Source organism: Ranitomeya variabilis, chromosome 8 (assembly GCF_051348905.1).
Source record: "Ranitomeya variabilis isolate aRanVar5 chromosome 8, aRanVar5.hap1, whole genome shotgun sequence".
In the NCBI taxonomy this organism is placed as follows: domain Eukaryota; kingdom Metazoa; phylum Chordata; class Amphibia; order Anura; family Dendrobatidae; genus Ranitomeya; species Ranitomeya variabilis.
The window spans coordinates 111,039,225-111,061,297 of record NC_135239.1 but is presented as its reverse complement, the minus strand read 5'-3'; the positions used below and the strand labels follow the sequence as shown (position 1 = coordinate 111,061,297).

The 22,073-nt window shown below is 44.6% G+C and overlaps 1 protein-coding gene across 2 annotated transcripts in view; it reads right to left on the bottom strand.

Moving 5' to 3' along the window:
- Window positions 1-976: 976 nt before the first annotated feature.
- Window positions 977-22,073, bottom strand: part of LOC143787905 (L-selectin-like) — a 507,551-nt gene continuing 486,454 nt past the window's right edge. For both annotated transcript variants that reach the window (XM_077277060.1, XM_077277062.1), the window contains one exon: window positions 977-1,398. In XM_077277060.1, the coding sequence (XP_077133175.1) occupies window positions 1,338-1,398 (61 nt within the window). In that variant the 3' untranslated portion in view covers window positions 977-1,337. The remainder of the gene's footprint in view (window positions 1,399-22,073) is intronic.

Genomic DNA, 22,073 nt, shown 5'->3' with positions numbered 1-22,073 from the left:
CTTTGTATACACATCACATAGGATACACTGAGGCTGTGCTGTATACACATTCCATAGCATAGGATACACTAAGACTGCTTTATACATCAAAAAGTGGTTTATTTAATACTAAAGTCTCATACCTATAATGGCCGCATAGCAGTTGCTCCCATCAACTGGCTATAATTCATGCAAAACAAAAAAATGGAAGAAGTTGTTCTTCTTCATAATTTATCCAAAAATATTTCATCCAGTAACACAAATCACTTTGCTGTATATTCACCACTATGAACAAATCATCCAGACTGTGGTATGTACTTGAGCGATCTTCTGACTTGCACACAGATCCTGGGTGTGGGTGACATGCACTTCCATAGATTGAGCAGGAGAGCTGAGACACTGAACGACGATCAGGGAAACACACCTGTCGCGACGTTTCTGGAAACCTCTTCCTTTATCAAGCCTTGAGCTCACCCACACACACAGTATCTGTCTGCAAGATCAAGCTTGCTCAAGCTCGTACTGCAGTCTGGATGGTTTGTTCACAAAGGTGAATATACTGCAAAGTTCTTTATATTACTTGTATATACATACAGGATTATATATTTTTGGATTAATTATGAAGAAAAACATATTGTGCCACTTTTTGTTTTGTATGCTCTATACAGAATAGTGAAACGGCTATATATACATCACTTAGGAGACACTGAAACTGCTGATACATTACATAGATGACACTATAATCCCATTGCACACATCAGTGACTGCTACACCCATCACAAAAATAGGACAGAAGTGCAAAGTACACTATCTGCCCACAAAAGAATGCATGTGCAGTCTATGCAGGAATTAAAGGCTAGTGCCTCGAAAAGGGGTCGGCAGCCCAAACACTGGAGTCCCCACAAATCTGACCAAGAGCCAAAGGGAAGTGCAGTGCATAATTTATGCCCTTGGGGTCAGAGGTTCCCCATCCCAGTCCTATATTATAAAAAGGCTTGCTTCACATTGTCAAGGCAAACAAAATCTCTCGTGTTCCTTGGTCTTCCATGGCATCGTTTTTTATTCAACTTCAGTATTTTTAGTATTATTATTATTTTATTATTTATTTATTGTTATAGCGCCATTTATTCCATGGCGCTTTACAAGTGAGGAGGGGTATACATAATAAAAACAAGTACAATAATCTTGAACAATACAAGTCATAACTGGTACAGTAGGAGAGAGGACCCTGCCCGCGAAGGCTCACAATCTACAAGGGATGGGTGAGAATACAGTAGGTGAGGGTAGAGCTGGTCATGCAGCGGTTTGGTCGATCGGTGGTTACTGCAGGTTGTAGGCTTGTCGGAAGAGGTGAGTCTTCAGATTCTTTTTGAAGGTTTCGATGGTGGGCGAGAGTCTGATGTGTAGTATGGACTTTTCCTGCAAAATATACATAAAATGTACATGTGTATTAGATATATGCATTCTGTACATGCATCACAGGATGTTTGGGGAATGATTAGGGGGTTCATGATGTTGTGGTTAAAGGGAATCTCTTAGCAGCTTTTTGTTATATAATCTGAAGAAGGCATGTCGGGGATAGAACACAAATTTCAGGGATTCCTCTCTTTCAACCTCCTTGCAGTTGTTTTGTCATTACAAACAGAGTGATATAATTCAAGTGTTTATTTATGTTAATGTTGATGATTATGGCTTACAGCCAGTGAAACCCCAAAAGTCATTATCTCAGTAAATTAGAATAATTAACAAAAAAACACCAGCAAAGGCTTCCTAAATGTTTAAAAAAGTCCCTTAGTCTGTTTCAGTAGGCTCCACAATCATGGGGAAGACTTCTGACTTGACAGATGTCCAGAAGGTAGTCATTGACATACTCCACAAGGAGGGTAAGCCACAAAAGGTCATTGCTAAAAAGCTGGCTTTTCAGAGTGCTGTATCCAAGCATATTAATGGAAAGTTTAGTGGATTCAAAAAGTGTGGTAGAAAAAGGTGCACAATCAACCTGGATAACCGCAGCTTTAAAAGAATTGGTAAGAAAAAGGCCATTCAAAAATTTGGGGGAGATTAAGAAGGAGTGGACCACTGATGGAGTCACAGATGTATCCAGGACATGGGCTATAAGTGTCACATCTCTTGTGTCAAGCCACTCATGATCAATAGACAATGCCAGAAGCGTTTTACCTGGGCAAGGGAGAAGAAGAACTGGACTGTTGCTCTGTAATCAAAGGTGTAGTTTCCAGATGAAAGTAAATTTCAAGGTCTCAGAGTCTGGAGGAAGAATGGAGAGGCACATAATCCAAGCTGCTTGAGATCTAGTGTGAAGTTTCCACAAGCAGTGATAGTTTGGGGACCTGTTGTGAATTCTGCTCTTGGGCTCCCTCCGGTGGTTGTTGGTGATAGTGCAGTTGTCTTGGGGTTGTAATCCGGGCAGGTGTTTCTGCTGATTGCAGCTCTATTAGGTATTTAGGTGTGCAGGATCCATGAGTCCATGCCAGTTGTCCATTGTACTTGGAGGGATTGCATCTCTCTCTGGCTCCTCATGCCCTGCTGCCAATTCAGCTAAGATAAGTGTCTGTTTTTTTGTCTCTGTGCACACATGCAGTGTGCTTTGCAATTCAGTACAAGTCATTGTGTTTTTGTCCAGCTTAGACTTTGTTTGGATTTTTCAGTCATGCTGGATTCTCAGGAGATGCAGATATACTTTCTATGTCTTTAGTTAGATGTAGAATATTTGTATTATCTGCTGTGGATATTTTTAGGATTTTAATACTGACTGCTTAGAATTCTGTCCTATCCTTTTCTATTTAGCTAGAAGTGCCTCTTTTGCTAAATCCTGTTTTTCTGCCTGCGTGTGTTTTTCCTCTTATACTCACAGTCAATATTTGTGGAGGGCTGCCTATCCTTTGGGGTTCTGCTCTGAGGCAAGATAGAATTCCCATTTCCATCTATAGGGGTATTTAGTCCTCCGGCTGTGTCGAGGTGTCTAGGACTTGTTAGGTACATCCCATGGCTACTTCTAGTTGCGGTGTTAGTTTAGGGTTTGCGGTCAGTACAGGTACCACCTACTCCTGAGAAAGTCTCTCATGTGGCTCCAAGGTCACCGGATCATAACAGGGACCCATGTCATCTGCTGGTGTAAGTCCACTGTGTGTAGGAAATGTTAAAGCATTTCATGCTTCCCTCTGCTGACAAGCTTTTTGGAAATGGAAATTTCATTCTCCAGCAGGACTTGGCACCTGTCCACATGGCCAAAAGTACCAATACCAGATTTAAAAACAACAGTATCACTGTGCTTGATTGGCCAGAAAACTCGCCTGACCTTAACCCCATAGAGAATCTATGGGGTATTGTCAAAAGGAAGATGAGATACACCAGATCCAACAATGCAGACAAGATGAAGGCCGCTATCAAAGCAACTTGGGCTTCCATAACACCTCAGCAGTGCCACAGGCTGATCACCTCCATTCCATGCTGTATTGATGCAAAAGGAGCCACGACCAAGTATTGAGTGCATTTACTGAACATACATTTCAGTAGGCCAACATTTTGGATTTTAAAAGAATTTCTCAAGCTGGTGTTATTAAGTATTCTAATTTACTGAGAATGATTTTTGGATTGTCATTGACTGTGAGCCACAATCATCAACATTATCAGAAATAAACACTTGAAATAGATCACACTATTTGTAATGACTCAATATAATCTGAGTTTCACTTTTTGTATTGAAGAATTTAAATATATTAACTTTTTGATGATATTCTAATTTTTTGAGAAACACCTGTATATCAAGGTAGTTTTGGCTCCTTTCTTTTTTTCAACCTCCATCATGATTCACAGATTTTACTTCACATTTTATTCCACTATCCTCTACTTTATAAAATCAGTACAATATCATGTGAACAGTTAAAACCCCTACCATTTATGCCTGCTGTGATAGCAGTGTGATTATCCTGATATATTGTCAGTATACAATCAGGGTGGCTGGACTGTGATATCCTGAATTAGAACAGTGTGATTGGTGCTGTCTAGTCATCATCGGTATCTATGGTTATCGTTTCTGGAGAACAATGTTTTTTTAGTAACACATTGTATTTTATCATTTTTGATTGTATTTTTATATTGTATTTATTTTATTTTTTTTTGTCATTCCCTTTCGATAAAGCAAACTCGAAACTCGCATCAGGGGGTGGACTTGGCTCCTCGGCATTCTGTCATTTCCATCATGGGTAAGCGATTGAGCTGTTAAGGGCACTATCTTTCTTTCCTGTGTGGGTGTAATGTCACTATGGCAGTCCTAGGGAACTCTTTATGAAAGGTTTTTTTCTCACACGTGTGTCAGCATAATGGGACTACATTGATGTCCAAGATTAGTTACAATTATGTATGGCAGACAAGATATACTGATACATCTAAGATTTTAAGTGCCTTTATTTCAGCATCATGATGGGGTTTACAAGTATTGTTTAAGGCTTGGGCCCATGTGTTTTTACTAGGGTTATATGTCCTATGTTTGTGCTTTTTTAAATATATTGTTATATTATCATTATATGTAATAAAGTACCTTTTTTGATTTTTTATAAATTGTGTATAGAACTCCATTTTTTCAGGTTTTCATTGTATTTTATGTTAGCTGTAAATTTATTTTGATATGCTTTGTTTTTTTATGAAAATATCTGAAGCATGATGGAAATTTTGAAACATTTGCAGCTTTAAACTTTAAATGAAATGATTATATTCTTAAATCAGATAGGCACACAACACAAAATACTTAATAAATAAAAAATTTCCACATGTTAAATTTAAATCAGCATCATTTTTAAATATTCTCATTTTTTTAGGATGTTAGAAGGGGTAAAATTTAACAATTTCACGTTTTTTTCAAGGAAATTTACAAATCCTATTTTTCTCTAACAAAATGGCACCAGCAGCGGCGCCTGTGCAGTAACATAGTAACATAGTTATTAAGGTTGAATGAAGACTTTAAGTCCATCTACTTCAACCCCATAGCCTAACCTAACATGCCCTAACATGTTGATCAAGAGGAAGGCAAAAAAAAAAACATGTGGCAAAGAGTAAGCTCCACATTGGGGAAAAAAAATTCCTTCCCGACTCCACATACGGCAATCAGACTAGTCCCCTGGATCAACACCCTATCAAGGAATCTAGTGTATATACCCTGTAACATTATACTTTTCAAGAAAGGCATCCAGTCCCCTCTTAAATTTAAGTAATGAATCACTCATTACAACATCATACGGCAGAGAGTTCCTGTCATGGGGAGACTAGGTGAGCGAGAGCTAATTGTTGTGAATTAGACTTTTTGGCTCCCTCTTGTGGTCACTAGTGGTATGACTCTGGGATTGTCTTTTTTCTGTTTGGCACTCACCTGGGTCGTTAGTCCAGGGGTGTCGCTATATTAACTTCCTGGATCCTTAGTCCAGTGCCTGGCATCATTGTAATCAGATCCTTCTGTTGCTCCTGTCTGCTGGTCCTGGCTCTTGCAAAATTAAGCTAAGTCTTGCTTCTTTGTTTTTTGAGTTACTTGCTTTGCTACTATTTTTGTCCAGCTTGTACTAAATGTGATTTCTGACCTTGCTGGAAGCTCTAGGGGGCTGGTGTTCTCCCCCCGGCCGTTAGATGGTTCGGGGGTTCTTGAATATCCAGCGTGGATATTTTAATAGGGTTTTTGCTGACCATATAAGTCATCTTACTATATTCTGCTATTAGCTAGTGGGCCTCTCTTTGCTAAATACCTAGCTCATTCTTATGTTTGTCTTTTCCTCTTACCTCACCGTTATTATTTGTTGGGGGCTTGTATCCAACTTTTGGGGTCTTTTCTCTGGAGGCAAGAAAGGTCTTTCTTTTCCCTTCTAGGGTTAGTTAGTTCTCCGGCTGGCGCGAGACGTCTAGAACCAACGTAGGCACGTTCCCCGGCTACTTCTATTTGTGGTGCTAGGATTAGATATATGGTCAGCCCAGTTACCACTGCCCTATGAGCTGGTTTTTTGTGTTTGCAGACTTGGTATTGATTCCTGAGACCCTCTGCCATTGGGGTCATAACAGTATGCCAGGCCGACATTGAATGTTTAATGCATTGCAGAAGTGGGATATAACAAAGGAAATTCTGAATTTTTATTTTTTTTCCTCTCTTCCTCCCCTTTACCTCTGAGTGGCTTGAGCTTGCTGCAGACATGAATGTCCAGACCTTGATTACAAGTGTGGACCAGGTTGCTGCTCGTGTGCAAAGCATACAAGATTTTGTTACCAGTAGTCCTATGTCTGAACCTAAAATACCTATTCCTGAACTGTTTTCTGGAGACCGATTTAAGTTTAGGAATTTCAGGGATAATTGTAAATTGTTTCTATCTCTGAGACCCCGTTCATCTGGAGACTCAGTTCAGCAAGTTAAAATTGTTATCTCTTTTTTACAGGGCGACCCTCAGGATTGGGCTTTCTCGCTAGCGCCAGGAGATCCGGCATTGGCAAATATTGATGCGTTTTTTCTGGCGCTCGGATTGCTTTACGAGGAACCCAATCTTGAGGTTCAGGCAGAAAGAGCCTTGCTGGCTATTTCTCAGGGCCAGGATGAAGCTGAAGTGTATTGCCAAAAATTTCGGAAATGGTCCGTGCTTACTCAGTGGAATGAGTGTGCTCTGGCTGCAAACTTCAGAAATGGCCTTTCTGAAGCAATAAAGAATGTGATGGTGGGTTTCTCCATTCCTACAAGTCTGAATGATTCCATGGCGCTGGCTATTCAAATTGAACGGCGTTTGCGGGAGCGCAAAACCGCTAATCCTCTGGTGGTGTTGTCTAAACAAACACCTGATTTGATGCAATGTGATAGAATTCAGACCAGAAATGAGCGGAAAAATCATAGACGTCAGAATGGGTTGTGTTTTTACTGTGGTGATTCTACACATGTTATATCAGCATGCTCTAAACGCCTAACAAGGGTTGTTAGTCCTGTCGCCATTGGTAATTTGCAACCTAAATTTATTTTGTCTGTGACTTTAATTTGCTCATTGTCCTCTTACCCTGTTATGGCGTTTGTGGATTCAGGTGCTGCCCTGAGTCTTATGGATCTGTCATTTGCCAAGCGCTGTGGTTTTGTTCTTGAGCCGTTGGTTAATCCTATCCCTCTGAGGGGTATTGATGCTACGCCATTGGCGGAAAATAAACCGCAGTTTTGGACACAGGTAACCATGTGCATGACTCCTGAACATCGGGAGGTGATTCGTTTTCTTGTTCTGCATAAAATGCATGATTTGGTCGTTTTGGGTTTGCCATGGTTACAGACTCATAATCCAGTCTTGGATTGGAAGGCAATGTCTGTGTCAAGTTGGGGCTGTCAGGGTATTCATGGTGATTCCCCGCCGGTGTCTATTGCTTCCTCTACTCCTTCGGAAGTTCCTGAGTATTTGTCTGATTATCAGGATGTGTTCAGCGAGTCCAGGTCCAGTGTTCTGCCTCCTCATAGGGACTGTGACTGTGCCATAGATTTGATTCCAGGTAGCAAATTTCCTAAAGGGAAGACTATTTAATCTGTCTGTACCTGAGCATACCGCAATGCGTTCGTATATCAAGGAATCTCTGGAGAAGGGGCATATCCATCCTTCCTCTTCCCCTCTTGGTGCGGGATTCTTTTTTGTGGCCAAGAAGGACGGATCTTTGAGACCTTGTATTGACTATCGGCTTTTGAATAAAATCACTGTTAAATTTCAGTATCCTTTGCCTCTGTTGTCAGACTTGTTTGCCCGAATTAAAGGTGCCAAGTGGTTCACCAAGATAGATCTTCGTGGTGCGTACAACCTTGTGTGCATTAAGCGAGGAGATGAATGGAAAACCGCGTTTAATACGCCCGAAGGTCATTTTGAGTACTTGGTGATGCCTTTTGGGCTCTCTAATGCTCCTTCAGTGTTTCAGTCCTTTATGCATGATATTTTCCGGAAGTATCTGGATAAATTTATGATCGTTTATCTGGATGATATTCTGTTTTTTTCTGATGACTGGGACTCGCATGTAGAGCAGGTCAGGATGGTGTTTCAGGTTTTGCGTGAGAATGCTTTATTTGTTAAGGGCTCAAAGTGTCTCTTTGGAGTACAGAAGGTTCCCTTTTTGGGGTTTATTTTTTCCCCTTCTGCGGTGGAGATGGACCCAGTCAAGGTCCGTGCTATTCATGATTGGACTCAACCCACGTCAGTTAAGAGTCTTCAGAAGTTCTTGGGTTTTGCTAACTTCTACCGTCGTTTTATTGCTAATTTTTCTAGCATTGCTAAACCTTTGACGGATATGACCAAGAAAGGTTCTGATGTTGCTAACTGGGCTCCTGCAGCCGTGGAGGCTTTCCAGGAGTTGAAGCGCCGGTTTACTTCAGCGCCTGTTTTGTGCCAGCCTGATGTCTCACTTCCCTTTCAGGTTGAAGTGGATGCTTCTGAGATTGGGGCAGGGGCCGTTTTGTCGCAGAGAGGCCCTGGTTGCTCTGTGATGAGACCTTGTGCCTTTTTCTCCAGGAAGTTTTCGCCTGCTGAGCGGAATTATGATGTTGGCAATCGGGAGTTGTTGGCCATGAAGTGGGCATTTGAGGAGTGGCGTCATTGGCTCGAGGGTGCTAAGCATCGTGTGGTGGTCTTGTCTGATCACAAAAATTTGATGTATCTCGAGTCTGCTAAACGCCTGAATCCTAGACAGGCCCGCTGGTCATTGTTTTTCTCCCGTTTTGACTTTGTGGTCTCGTATTTACCAGGTACAAAGAATGTGAAGGCTGATGCTCTTTCAAGGAGCTTTGTGCCTGACTCTCCGGGAGTCGCAGAACCAGTTGGTATGTTTAAAGAAGGAATTATCTTGTCAGCCATTTCTCCGGATTTGCGACGTGTGTTGCAGAGATTTCAGGCTGGTAGACCTGACTCTTGTCCACCTGACAGACTGTTTGTTCCTGATAAGTGGACCAGCAGAGTCATTTCCGAGGTTCATTCCTCGGTGTTGGCAGGGCATCCGGGAATTTTTGGCACCAGAGATCTGGTGGCTAGGTCCTTTTGGTGGCCTTCCTTGTCACGGGATGTGCGGTCGTTTGTGCAGTCCTGTGGGACTTGTGCTCGAGCTAAGCCTTGCTGTTCGCATGCCAGCGGGTTGCTCTTGCCCTTGCCTGTCCCGAAGAGGCCTTGGACACACATTTCCATGGATTTCATTTCAGATCTCCCGGTGTCTCAGGGCATGTCTTTCATCTGGGTGGTATGTGATCGCTTTTCTAAGATGGTCCATTTGGTACCTTTGCCTAAGCTGCCTTCCTCTTCCGATCTGGTTCCTGTGTTCTTTCAGAATGTGGTTCGTTTACACGGCATTCCTGAGAATATTGTGTCTGACAGAGGATCCCAGTTTGTTTCCAGGTTCTGGCGATCCTTTTGTGCTAGGATGGGCATTGAGTTGTCGTTTTCGTCTGCCTTTCATCCTCAGACTAATGGACAAACGGAGCGAACTAATCAGACTCTGGAGGCTTATTTGAGGTGTTTTGTTTCTGCGGATCAGGATGATTGGGTGACCTTCTTGCCTTTGGCTGAGTTTGCCCATAATAATCGGGCTAGTTCCGCTACATTGGTTTCGCCATTTTTCTGCAACTCTGGTTTCCATCCTCGTTTTTCCTCGGGACATGTGGAGCCTTCTGACTGTCCTGGGGTAGATTCTGTGGTGGATAGGTTGCAGCAGATCTGGAATCTTGTGGTGGACAACTTAAAGTTGTCACAAGAGAAGGCTCAGCGTTTTGCCAACCGCCGCCGCGGTGTGGGTCCCCGACTTCGTGTTGGGGATTTGGTATGGCTGTCTTCTCGATTTGTTCCTATGAAGGTCTCCTCTCCTAAATTTAAGCCTCGCTTCATCGGTCCTTACAAGATATTGGAAATCCTTAATCCTGTGTCCTTTCGCTTGGATCTTCCTGTGTCGTTTGCCATTCACAACGTGTTCCATAGGTCTTTGTTGCGGCGGTACGTTGTACCTGTGGTTCCTTCTGTTGAGCCTCCTGCTCCGGTGTTGGTTGAGGGCGAGTTGGAGTACGTGGTGGAGAAGATCTTGGATTCTCGTCTCTCCAGGCAGAGGCTTCAGTATCTGGTCAAGTGGAAGGGCTATGGTCAGGAGGATAATTCCTGGGTGGTTGCCTCTGATGTGCATGCGGCCGATTTAGTTCGTGCCTTTCACGCTGCTCATCCTGATCGCCCTGGTGGTCTTGGTGAGGGTTTGGTGACCCCTCCTTAAGGGGGGGGTACTGTTGTGAATTAGACTTTTTGGCTCCCTCTTGTGGTCACTAGTGGTATGACTCTGGGATTGTCTTTTTTCTGTTTGGCACTCACCTGGGTCGTTAGTCCAGGGGTGTCGCTATATTAACTTCCTGGATCCTTAGTCCAGTGCCTGGCATCGTTGTAATCAGATCCTTCTGTTGCTCCTGTCTGCTGGTCCTGGCTCTTGCAAAATTAAGCTAAGTCTTGCTTCTTTGTTTTTTGAGTTACTTGCTTTGCTACTATTTTTGTCCAGCTTGTACTAAATGTGATTTCTGACCTTGCTGGAAGCTCTAGGGGGCTGGTGTTCTCCCCCCGGCTGTTATATGGTTCGGGGGTTCTTGAATATCCAGCGTGGATATTTTAATAGGGTTTTTGCTGACCATATAAGTCATCTTACTATATTCTGCTATTAGCTAGTGGGCCTCTCTTTGCTAAATACCTAGCTCATTCTTATGTTTGTCTTTTCCTCTTACCTCACCGTTATTATTTGTTGGGGGCTTGTATCCAACTTTTGGGGTCTTTTCTCTGGAGGCAAGAAAGGTCTTTCTTTTCCCTTCTAAGGTTAGTTAGTTCTCCGGCTGGCGCGAGACGTCTAGAACCAACGTAGGCACGTTCCCCGGCTACTTCTATTTGTGGTGCTAGGATTAGATATATGGTCAGCCCAGTTACCACTGCCCTATGAGCTGGTTTTTTGTGTTTGCAGACTTGGTATTGATTCCTGAGACCCTCTGCCATTGGGGTCATAACAGCTAATAACCCGGGCCCCTGCAATTTCCCTCAGACTAGGGAAATCCTGACTGACCCTCTACCTGGAGTTTACACTGATGTAGTGCATGTCCATGCCTCGAACCTCACCCTGTCTCCTGTTTCAACCCTAGGCTGAAACCTCGGCCCACCACCCAGTGAAGAGGTAATACAACAATACCCACAGTTAGCACAGACAAGGATAAAGGAAAATATACACCACGCCGCAGTCACTCAGGAATACACTATAAATGTGCAGGGCAGAATAAATACAAATATAGGAAGGAGTAAATAAGACTAAGAAAAATACACCACCAGCAACGAATCTCCAACAATCAGCTCTCCACTCCAGACCGAGATAACAATGCACAAGACAGAAGCTATAATCGGCGACGCCCAATGATCAGGAGAACTATTTAAAGGCAATGGGCATGGCCCAGCTTCCAATCCGAGGATCAGGTAAATTAACCCCGGAACAGCTAGATAAAATCTAGCCGACGCCAATGAGCAAATAGTGGTCAAAAGCGGAATTACTGCTGTCTGTCGAACGACCTGGTCTGAAGAGCGTAAACTTTGGTCAAATATTTATTAGTAATAAATATAAAAGGTATCACACCAAATACACAATAATATTAAAAGAATTCCATAGACAAATAGATTCAAAAGTGAAGGACACAGACAGAAAGATTCAACACAATTGCATATATATAGGCAGGACCAGGGGATAAAAGTGTTCTATGTATTGCAGCATTGTCATCAAATAACGGCCCCCTGAGGAAGCCCACGCGAAACGTGCATTGGGGCTGCGTTATTCAACCAACTGCACGGACTTATTTGGGTGAGATACTATTGCTTTATTTGATGCATACTGTGTACAGATTTGGATATCCACTTTTGGGTCATAATTGTGGGGTGTTATGAGGATTTGATTAGTCCTAAACCTATCCACTATTTGATGACAATGCTGCAATACATAGAACACTTTTATCCCCTGGTCCTGCCTATATATATGCAATTGTTTTGAATCTTTCTGTCTGTGTCCTTCACTATTGAATCTATTTGTCTATGGAATTCTTTTCATATTATTGTGTATTTGGTGTGATACCTTTTATATTTATTACTAATAAATATTTGACCAAATTTTATGGGTAGTTTGGTACTCCTTTTTCTTTTGTTTATAATCTTATTTTGGAGTAAGTTTTATGCCTGTTTTTAACAGTGCTGGATTTCATTAACCTTTCTGGGTATTTTTATTTTTATTTTTATTTAATCTTATTACTTCTACCTAATAAGTGCATGACCTTGGATTTTTTCACCATTAAAGCTCATTTGCCATTTGTCAGTCTAAGTTTCTAGTTTACATAAATCATCCTGTAATATAAAATTGTCCTCCTCTGTATTGATTACCCTGCAGAGTTTAGTGTCATCTGCAAATATTGAAATTCTGCTCTGTATGCCCCCTACAAGGTCATTAATAAATATGTTAAAAAGAAGAGGGCCCAATACTGACCCCTGTGGTACCCCACTGCTAACCGCGACCCAGTCCGAGTGTGCTCCATTAATAACCACCCTTTGTTTCCTATCCCTGAGCCAGCTCTTAACCCACTTACACATATTTTCCCCTATCCCCATTATTCTCATTTTATGTATCAACCTTTTGTGTGGCACTGTATCAAAAGCTTTTGAAAAGTCCATATACACTACGTCCACTGCATTCCCTTGGTCCAATCCGGAACTTACCTCTTCATAGAAGCTGATCAGATTAGTCTGACATAAACGGTCCCTAGTAAACCCACGCAGATATGGGGTCATGAGGTTATTCCTCTTCAGATACTCCAGTATAGCATCCCTTAGAATGCCCTCCAAGATTTTACCCACAGTAGAGGTTAAGCTTACTGGCCTATAATTTCCAAGTTCAGTTTTTGTCCCCTTTTTGAATATTGGCACCACATTTGCTATGCGCCAGTCCTGTGGTACAGAACCCATTATTATGGAGTCTTTAAAGATTAAAAATAATGGTCTATCAATGACTATACTTAGTTCCTGCAGTGCTCGGGGGTGTATCCCATCCGGGCCTGGAGATTTGTCAATTTTAGTGATTTTTAGATGCCGCCGTACTTCCTGCTGGGTTAAGCAGGTGAAATTTAATGGGTAAGTTTTGTTATCACTGATCATATTGTCTGTAGTGTTGAGCATTCCGATACCGCAAGTATCGGGTATCGGCCGATACTTGCGGTATCGGAATTCCGATACCGGGATTCCGATACTTGCCGCGTATCGGATACCGGAATCGGAAGTTCACAGATTCAAACTGCACAAATTCATCCAATGAGAATGATTCCAAGTGTGGGCACATCCTGTTCAGCATGGAGGGCATGAAACTACTGGCATGGCTGTGATTGGCTGCTGAAATGATGTCATGATGCAGTTTAAAAGTCGCTGGCGCCATTTTGCGATCACTCTGCTGTGAATTCAGTTAGTGACAGGACGCTGTTTGCTGACTGAGGGCCAATTTAGAGATAGCGATTTGCTTCTTTGTGCTTTCCAAAGGCTAATTTAGCAACCGCTGTGTTCACCTACTAATCACCTTGCTTTTGCCTTGTAGCGCTGTTTTCACAGCGATCTGCAAGGTCTGTGTGTGTGTGTGTGTGAGTGCAGCCCACTCTCTAGTCTGAGTGCAGCCACATAGGCCATCCATAGCTGGTTGTATTCAGTTCAGGGAGGGTGGTTCATTGCCTCATACTGTTCTTTTTTTTTTTTTTTTTCCCAAGTAGTGTAGTCTGCTGCTAATTTTTTCAAAAAAATCCTATTAGTGTCTTTCCACCCGTCTCCAGCTAATTTGTGTAAAAACACTACATAGGATAACGTAGAGGAGGGTTTTTGGGCCTTGCAGCGCCGTTTACGGCTGTCTGCACGGTCTCCGTGTGACTGCAGCTCGCCCTGTAGTCTGTGAGCAGCCATAGCCTGGTTGTCTCCAGCTCAGGGTTCTTCACTGCGTCATACCGCAAAATCAATTTTCATTTTGTTTTAAGTAGTGCAGGCTGCTGCACATTTTTTCAAAAAATTCCTATTAGTGTCTTTCCACCCGTATCCAGCTAATTTGTGGAAAAACACTACATAGGATAACGTAGAGGAGGGTTTTTGGGCCTTGCAGCGCCGTTTACGGCTGTCTGCACGGTCTCCGTGTGACTGCAGCTCTATCTGTTGTCAGTTCAGCCCCCAAAAAATAAATAAATAATAAAGTTCACCAAACACACCAGTGACACCACTTTACATTTGTGTAGGCCACATTAGCTCATATTAAAGTCTAGTCCACACTTTAGAAAATTAGTGTTTCTTATACCCGTTAGGAGGAGTTGTTCAGGAATAAGCACACAAAGCCGTTAGTACTTTTCTGCTTATCTTTATCAGTCAACCAAGATGAAGAAGGCAGTGAGTAAGGCACGTGGGTGTGGGCGTGGGCGCGGAGCAGGGAGGGGACGTGGGGATTCTGTGCCTGCTGTGGGCACCGGTGACTCATCAGCACCCACTTTCACCAGGGAACAGTCATTCATGCGCAGCTTTGTCGCAGAGCGCCGTACACCGCTGCTGCGTGAAGAACAAATTGAAGCCGTTGTCGGATGGATGGCAGCTAATGCATCAACTTCAATTAGTGCCACATCCTCTCAGACACAGAGCACTGGAAAGCAGCCATCTGTCTCTTCACCACCTGCCAAATTGCCCAGGCAGACAGAGAGCCCAGGACAGGAGCCGTCTCTATTTCTGTTCTCTGAATCTCTTGGCTTGGAAACAGGGGGCCAGCCAAGCAGCATTGGAGAAATGGAAGAAGAGGCAGGGTGCAGTGATGCCCAACAGCTTTTTCTCTCTTCCTCTGAAGAGGCGGGTGGGCCAGTGGCTCCGTTCACCACATCGCAGGCCGCATCAGCTGATGATGACACTCAGGTGCCACTTACTGGTGCGTGCTCTGCTGCTGAGACTACCCAGGAGGAGCAGTTGGGGGTAGAGGGTAGTGTAGATGATGAGGTCCTTGACCCATCTTGGCGTGAGGGACAGGAAGGTGGTGGGAGCAGCTCTGAGGAAGAGATTCCCCGTACGGCCCAAAGAGGGAGAGGGAGGGTGTCATGAATCCCCAATGGCTAGGGATAGCACAGGACAAGTAAAGTACAAATAAATAACGGACGAGCTCTAGGGTGATGGAACCTGGGCTGACCGCTGCCCTACGCCTGACAAACGCAACTAGAGATAGCCAGGGAGCGTGCCTACGTTGGTTCTAGACGCCACGCACCAGCCTAAGAGCTAACTAGTACTGCAGAGAAAATAAAGACCTCACTTGCCTCCAGAGGAATGAACCCCAAAAGATATAGTTGCCCCCTCACATGTATTGACGGTGAAATGAGAGGAAGGCACACACATAGAGATAATATATATAGATTTAGCAAATTGAGGCCCGCTGTAAACTAGAAAGCAGAACGATACAAAAGGGGACTGAGCGGTCAGCAAAAAACCCTAATCAAAAAAACCATCCTGAGATTACAAGAACCCATGTGCCAACTCATGGCACATGGGGAGAACCTCAGTCCACTAGAGCTACCAGCTAGCATAGAGACATAATAAGCAAGCTGGACAAAAAACCAAACAACTGAAAAATCAGCACTTAGCTTATCCTGAAAGATCTGGGAGCAGGTAGGCAGGAACCAAACAGAGCACATCTGAATACATTGATAGCCGGCAAGGGAATGACAGAAAGGCCAGGTAAAATAGGAAACACCCAGCCTCTGATGGACAGGTGGAAACCAAAGGCCGCAACCCACCAAAGTCACCCAGTACCAGCAGTAACCACCAGAGGGAGCCCACAAACAGAATCCACAACAGTACCCCCCCCTTGAGGAGGGGTCACCGAACCCTCACGAGAACCCCCAGGGCGATCAGGGTGAGCTCTATAGAAGGCGCGGACCAAATCAGTCGCATGAACATCGGAGGCGACCACCCAGGAATTATCCTCCTGACCATAACCCTTCCACTTAACCAAATACTGGAGTTTGCGTCTGGAAACACGAGAATCCAAGATCTTCTCAACAACATACTCCAATTCTCCCTCCACCAGCACCGGAGCAGGAGGCTCAACCGAAGGAACAACGGGCACCTCATACCTCCGCAACAACGACCGATGGAACACATTATGAATAGCAAACGATGCTGGGAGATCCAAACGAAAAGATACAGGGTTAAGAATCTCCGAGATCCTATAAGGACCGATGAACCGAGGCTTGAACTTAGGAGAAGAGACCTTCATAGGGACAAAACGAGAAGACAACCACACCAAATCCCCAACAAGAAGTCGGGGACCCACGCGGCGACGGCGATTAGCAAACTGCTGAGTCTTCTCCTGAGATAACTTCAAATTGTCCACCACCTGATTCCAAATCTGATATAGCCTGTCCACCACCATGTCCACTCCAGGACAATCCGAAGACTCCACCTGACCAGAGGAAAAACGAGGATGAAACCCCGAATTACAAAAAAAAGGAGAGACCAACGTGGCAGAACTAGCCCGATTATTAAGAGCAAATTCGGCCAGTGGCAAAAAAGCAACCCAGTCATCTTGGTCAGCAGAAACAAAACACCTCAAATAAGTTTCCAAGGTCTGATTAGTTCGCTCCGTCTGGCCATTCGTCTGAGGATGGAATGCAGACGAGAAAGACAAATCAATGCCCATCTTGGCACAAAACGTCCGCCAAAATCTAGACACAAACTGGGATCCCCTGTCAGAAACGATATTCTCCGGAATCCCATGCAAACGAACCACGTTCTGAAAAAATAAAGGGACCAACTCAGAGGAGGAAGGCAACTTAGGCAAGGGCACCAAATGAACCATCTTAGAAAAGCGGTCACACACAACCCAGATAACGGACATTTTCTGTGAAACCGGGAGATCAGAAATAAAATCCATGGAAATGTGCGTCCAAGGCCTCTTCGGGATGGGCAAGGATAACAACAACCCACTGGCCCGAGAACAGCAAGGCTTAGCTCGAGCACACACTTCACAAGACTGCACAAAGGTACGCACATCCCTAGACAAGGAAGGCCACCAAAAAGACCTGGCCACCAAGTCTCTAGTACCAAATATTCCAGGATGACCAGCCAACACACAAGAATGGACCTCGGAGATGACTCTACTGGTCCAATCATCTGGAACAAACAGTCTTTCTGGTGGACAACGATCCGGTTTATCCACCTGAAACTCCTGCAATGCACGTCGCAAGTCTGGGGATACGGCGGACAATATTACCCCATCCCTAAGGATACCAGTAGGCCCAGAGTCTCCAGGAGAGTCAGGCACAAAACTCCTGGAAAGAGCATCTGCCTTCACATTCTTTGAACCTGGCAGGTATGAAACCACGAAATTGAAACGAGAAAAAAACAATGACCAACGAGCCTGTCTAGGATTCAAACGCCTGGCAGACTCAAGGTAAATGAGATTCTTGTGATCAGTCAAGACCACCACACGATGTTTAGCACCCTCAAGCCAATGACGCCACTCCTCAAATGCCCACTTCATGGCCAAAAGCTCCCGATTACCCACATCATAATTGCGCTCGGCGGGCGAGAATTTTCTAGAGAAGAATGCACATGGCTTCATCACCGAGCCATCAGAACTTCTCTGTGACAAAACCGCCCCCGCTCCAATCTCGGAAGCATCAACCTCAACCTGAAAAGGAAGTGAAACATCTGGTTGACACAACACAGGAGCAGAAGAAAACCGGCGCTTAAGTTCCTGAAAGGCCCCCACCGCCGCAGGAGACCAATTAGCAACATCAGCACCCTTTTTAGTTAAATCAGTCAAAGGTTTAACAATACTGGAAAAATTTGCAATGAACCGACGATAAAAATTAGCAAACCCCAAGAACTTCTGTAGGCTCTTAACAGATGTAGGTTGTGTCCAGTCACAAATTGCCTGAACCTTAACGGGATCCATCTCAATAGTAGAAGGAGAAAAAATGTACCCCAAAAAAGAAATCTTCTGGACTCCGAAGAGACACTTTGAGCCCTTCACAAACAGAGAATTGGCCCGCAGAACCTGAAACACCTTCCTGACCTGTAGAACATGAGACTCCCAGTCATCAGAAAACACCAAAATATCATCCAAATACACAATCATAAACTTATCCAGATATTCACGGAAAATATTGTGCATAAAGGACTGAAAGACTGACGGAGCATTGGAGAGTCCAAAAGGCATTACCAAATACTCAAAATGGCCCTCAGGCGTATTAAATGCGGTTTTCCACTCATCACCTTGTTTTATCCGCACCAGATTATACGCACCGCGAAGATCTATCTTAGTGAACCACCTAGCCCCCTTAATGCGAGCAAACAAGTCAGTCAATAATGGCAATGGATACTGATATTTGACTGTAATCTTATTCAGAAGGCGATAATCTATACAAGGCCTCAGGGAACCATCTTTTTTTGCCACGAAAAAAAAACCTGCTCCCAGAGGGGATGAAGATGGACGAATATGTCCCTTTTCCAAGGACTCCTTAATATAATTCCGCATAGCAGTATGCTCTGGCAGTGACAGATTAAATAAACGACCCTTAGGGAACTTACTGCCAGGAATCAATTCTATAGCACAGTCACAATCTCTATGAGGAGGGAGCGAATTGAGCTTAGGCTCCTCAAAAACATCCCTATAGTCAGACAAAAACTCAGGGATCTCAGAAGGAGTAGATGAAGCGATAGAAATCGGAGGTGCATCATCATGAACCCCCTGACATCCCCAGCTTAACACAGACATTGTTTTCCAGTCCAGGACAGGATTATGAGTTTGTAACCATGGCAGACCCAGCACTAGTACATCATGTAAATTATACAGTACAAGGAAGCGAATCACCTCCTGATGAACGGGAGTCATGCGCATGGTCACTTGTGTCCAATACTGCGGTTTATTCATAGCCAATGGTGTAGAGTCAATTCCCTTCAGAGGAATAGGGACTTCCAGAGGCTCCAGACTAAAACCGCAGCGTTTAGCAAATGACCAATCCATAAGACTCAGGGCAGCGCCCGAATCCACATAGGCATCAACGGAAATGGAAGACAGTGAAAAAATCAGAGTCACAGACAAAATGAACTTAGGCTGCAGAGTACCAATGGCAAAAGATTTATCAAGCTTTTTTGTGCGTTTAGAGCATGCTGATATAACATGAGCTGAATCACCACAATAAAAACACAATCCATTTTTCCGCCTATAATTTTGCCGTTCACTTCTGGACTGAATTCTATCACATTGCATAGTCTCAGGTGCCTGTTCAGAAGACACCGCCAACTGGTGCACGGGTTTGCGCTCCCGCAAACGCCGATCAATCTGAATGGCCATAGCCATAGACTCATTCAGACCTGTAGGCGTAGGGAACCCCACCATAATATCCTTAATGGCCTCAGAAAGACCATTTCTGAAGTTTGCAGCCAGGGCGCACTCATTCCACTGAGTAAGCACCGACCATTTCCGAAATTTTTGACAATATATTTCCGCTTCATCATGCCCCTGAGAGAGGGCTAATAAAGCCTTTTCAGCCTGAATCTCCAGGTTGGATTCCTCATAGAGCAATCCCAATGCCAGAAAAAACGCATCCACACTGAGCAATGCAGGATCCCCTGGTGCCAATGCAAATGCCCAATTCTGAGGGTCGCCCCGCAGGAAAGATATTACAATCCTGACCTGTTGAGCAGGGTCTCCAGAGGAGCGAGATTTTAAAGAAAGAAACAATTTACAATTGTTCCTGAAATTCAGGAAGGTAGATCTATCTCCAGAGAAGAACTCTGGAATAGGAATTCTAGGTTCAGACATGGGAGTGTGAACAACAAAATCCTGTATGTTTTGAACTTTTGCCGCGAGATTACTCAGGCTGGAAGCCAAACTCTGGACATCCATGTTAAACAGCTAAGATCAGAGCCATTCAAGGGTTAAGAGGAGGTAAGAAGCAGCTAGACAGCAATTAAGGGCTAGGCAGCAAAACTCTGAAGGGAAAAAAAAAAAAAACAAATTTCCCTTAAACACTTCTTTTTCTCCTGCTTCAGCCCAAACAATTAACACTTTGTGGGCTGGCTATACTGTCATGAATCCCCAATGGCTAGGGATAGCACAGGACAAGTAAAGTACAAATAAATAACGGACGAGCTCTAGGGTGATGGAACCTGGGCTGACCGCTGCCCTACGCCTGACAAACGCAACTAGAGATAGCCAGGGAGCGTGCCTACGTTGGTTCTAGACGCCACGCACCAGCCTAAGAGCTAACTAGTACTGCAGAGAAAATAAAGACCTCACTTGCCTCCAGAGGAATGAACCCCAAAAGATATAGTTGCCCCCTCACATGTATTGACGGTGAAATGAGAGGAAGGCACACACATAGAGATGATATATATAGATTTAGCAAATTGAGGCCCGCTGTAAACTAGAAAGCAGAACGATACAAAAGGGGACTGAGCGGTCAGCAAAAAACCCTAATCAAAAAAACCATCCTGAGATTACAAGAACCCATGTGCCAACTCATGGCACATGGGGAGAACCTCAGTCCACTAGAGCTACCAGCTAGCATAGAGACATAATAAGCAAGCTGGACAAAAAACCAAACAACTGAAAAATCAGCACTTAGCTTATCCTGAAAGATCTGGGAGCAGGTAGGCAGGAACCAAACAGAGCACATCTGAATACATTGATAGCCGGCAAGGGAATGACAGAAAGGCCAGGTAAAATAGGAAACACCCAGCCTCTGATGGACAGGTGGAAACCAAAGGCCGCAACCCACCAAAGTCACCCAGTACCAGCAGTAACCACCAGAGGGAGCCCACAAACAGAATCCACAACAGGAGGGGGAAGACTGCGGATCCTGCAGCCTCCGCTTTGGCACCCGTTAGGAGCATGTCTCTTCCAAAAGCCAAAAAGGGCGCACCCAAGACTTGCAATGCCTGGTCCTTTTTTGACACAGTTGCAGATTACATTTGCTATGTCAAATGCAAGGTGTGTCATCAAAAAGTCAAAAGAGGGAAAAATGTCAGCAACCTCAATACCTCCAACATGTGGAAACATGTGCGCACCAGGCACGTGGCGGAGTTAGAAAAACACACTGAAGAGCTAGGCCAAACAACAGCGGCAGCTACCACCTCTTCAGCTCGTGTTGCCTCTTCCTCCAGCTCACACGCAGCTGGTTCGGCTTCCTCCCAGGATCGCCGTGGAAGAACCTCTGGCCCTGTTGTCCAGAGACCCGCTGTAATTCCACCCGCAGCACCACTTTCCCAGTCATCCACACACTCCCAGCCCAGTCTACAGCCATCGGTAGTACAGGCATGGGAGAAAAGGCGGCCTTTCTCGTCAAACCACCCACGAGCACAGACTCTGACTGCAGGCATTGCCAAACTTCTGTCACTGGAAATGCTGTCATTCAGGCTGGTGGAGACTGACAGCTTCCGTGACTTGATGTCATTGGCAGTCCCACAGTACAATGTGCCCAGCCGCTTTTACTTCAGCAGGCAAGCCGTCCCTGCCCTGCACAAGCATGTGGAGGGACACATAAAACACGCGCTACTGAACGCCGTCAGTAGCAAGGTCCACCTCACCACCGATGCGTGGACCAGTCAACATGGACAGGGGTGATACCTTTCCCTCACTGCCCATTGGGTTAATGTCGTTGAGCCGGGTACAGATCGTGCGAGTGGCGCAGGACGTGTCCTGCCCACTCCAAGGATTGCAGGAATCCATTCTGTACGCATTGACTCCTCCTCTTACACCAGTTCCTCAGAATCATCGCTGCAGGACCCGTCACAGTCCACCTCCACATGGACCCGTGATGAACGTTTACCTGTTACGACCAACATGAGCACAGCCGTGGCCAAACGTCAACAGGCCGTCTTGAAATTAATTTATTTGGGGAATCGAAGCCACACAGCGCAGGAGCTCTGGAATGCCATCAAGCAGGAGAGCGATGTGTGGTTTGTGCCAGCGAATCTCCAGCCAGGCATGGTAGTGTGTGATAATGGCCGAAATCTGGTGGCAGCTCTGGGCCTCGGCAACCTCACTCACATCCCATGTCT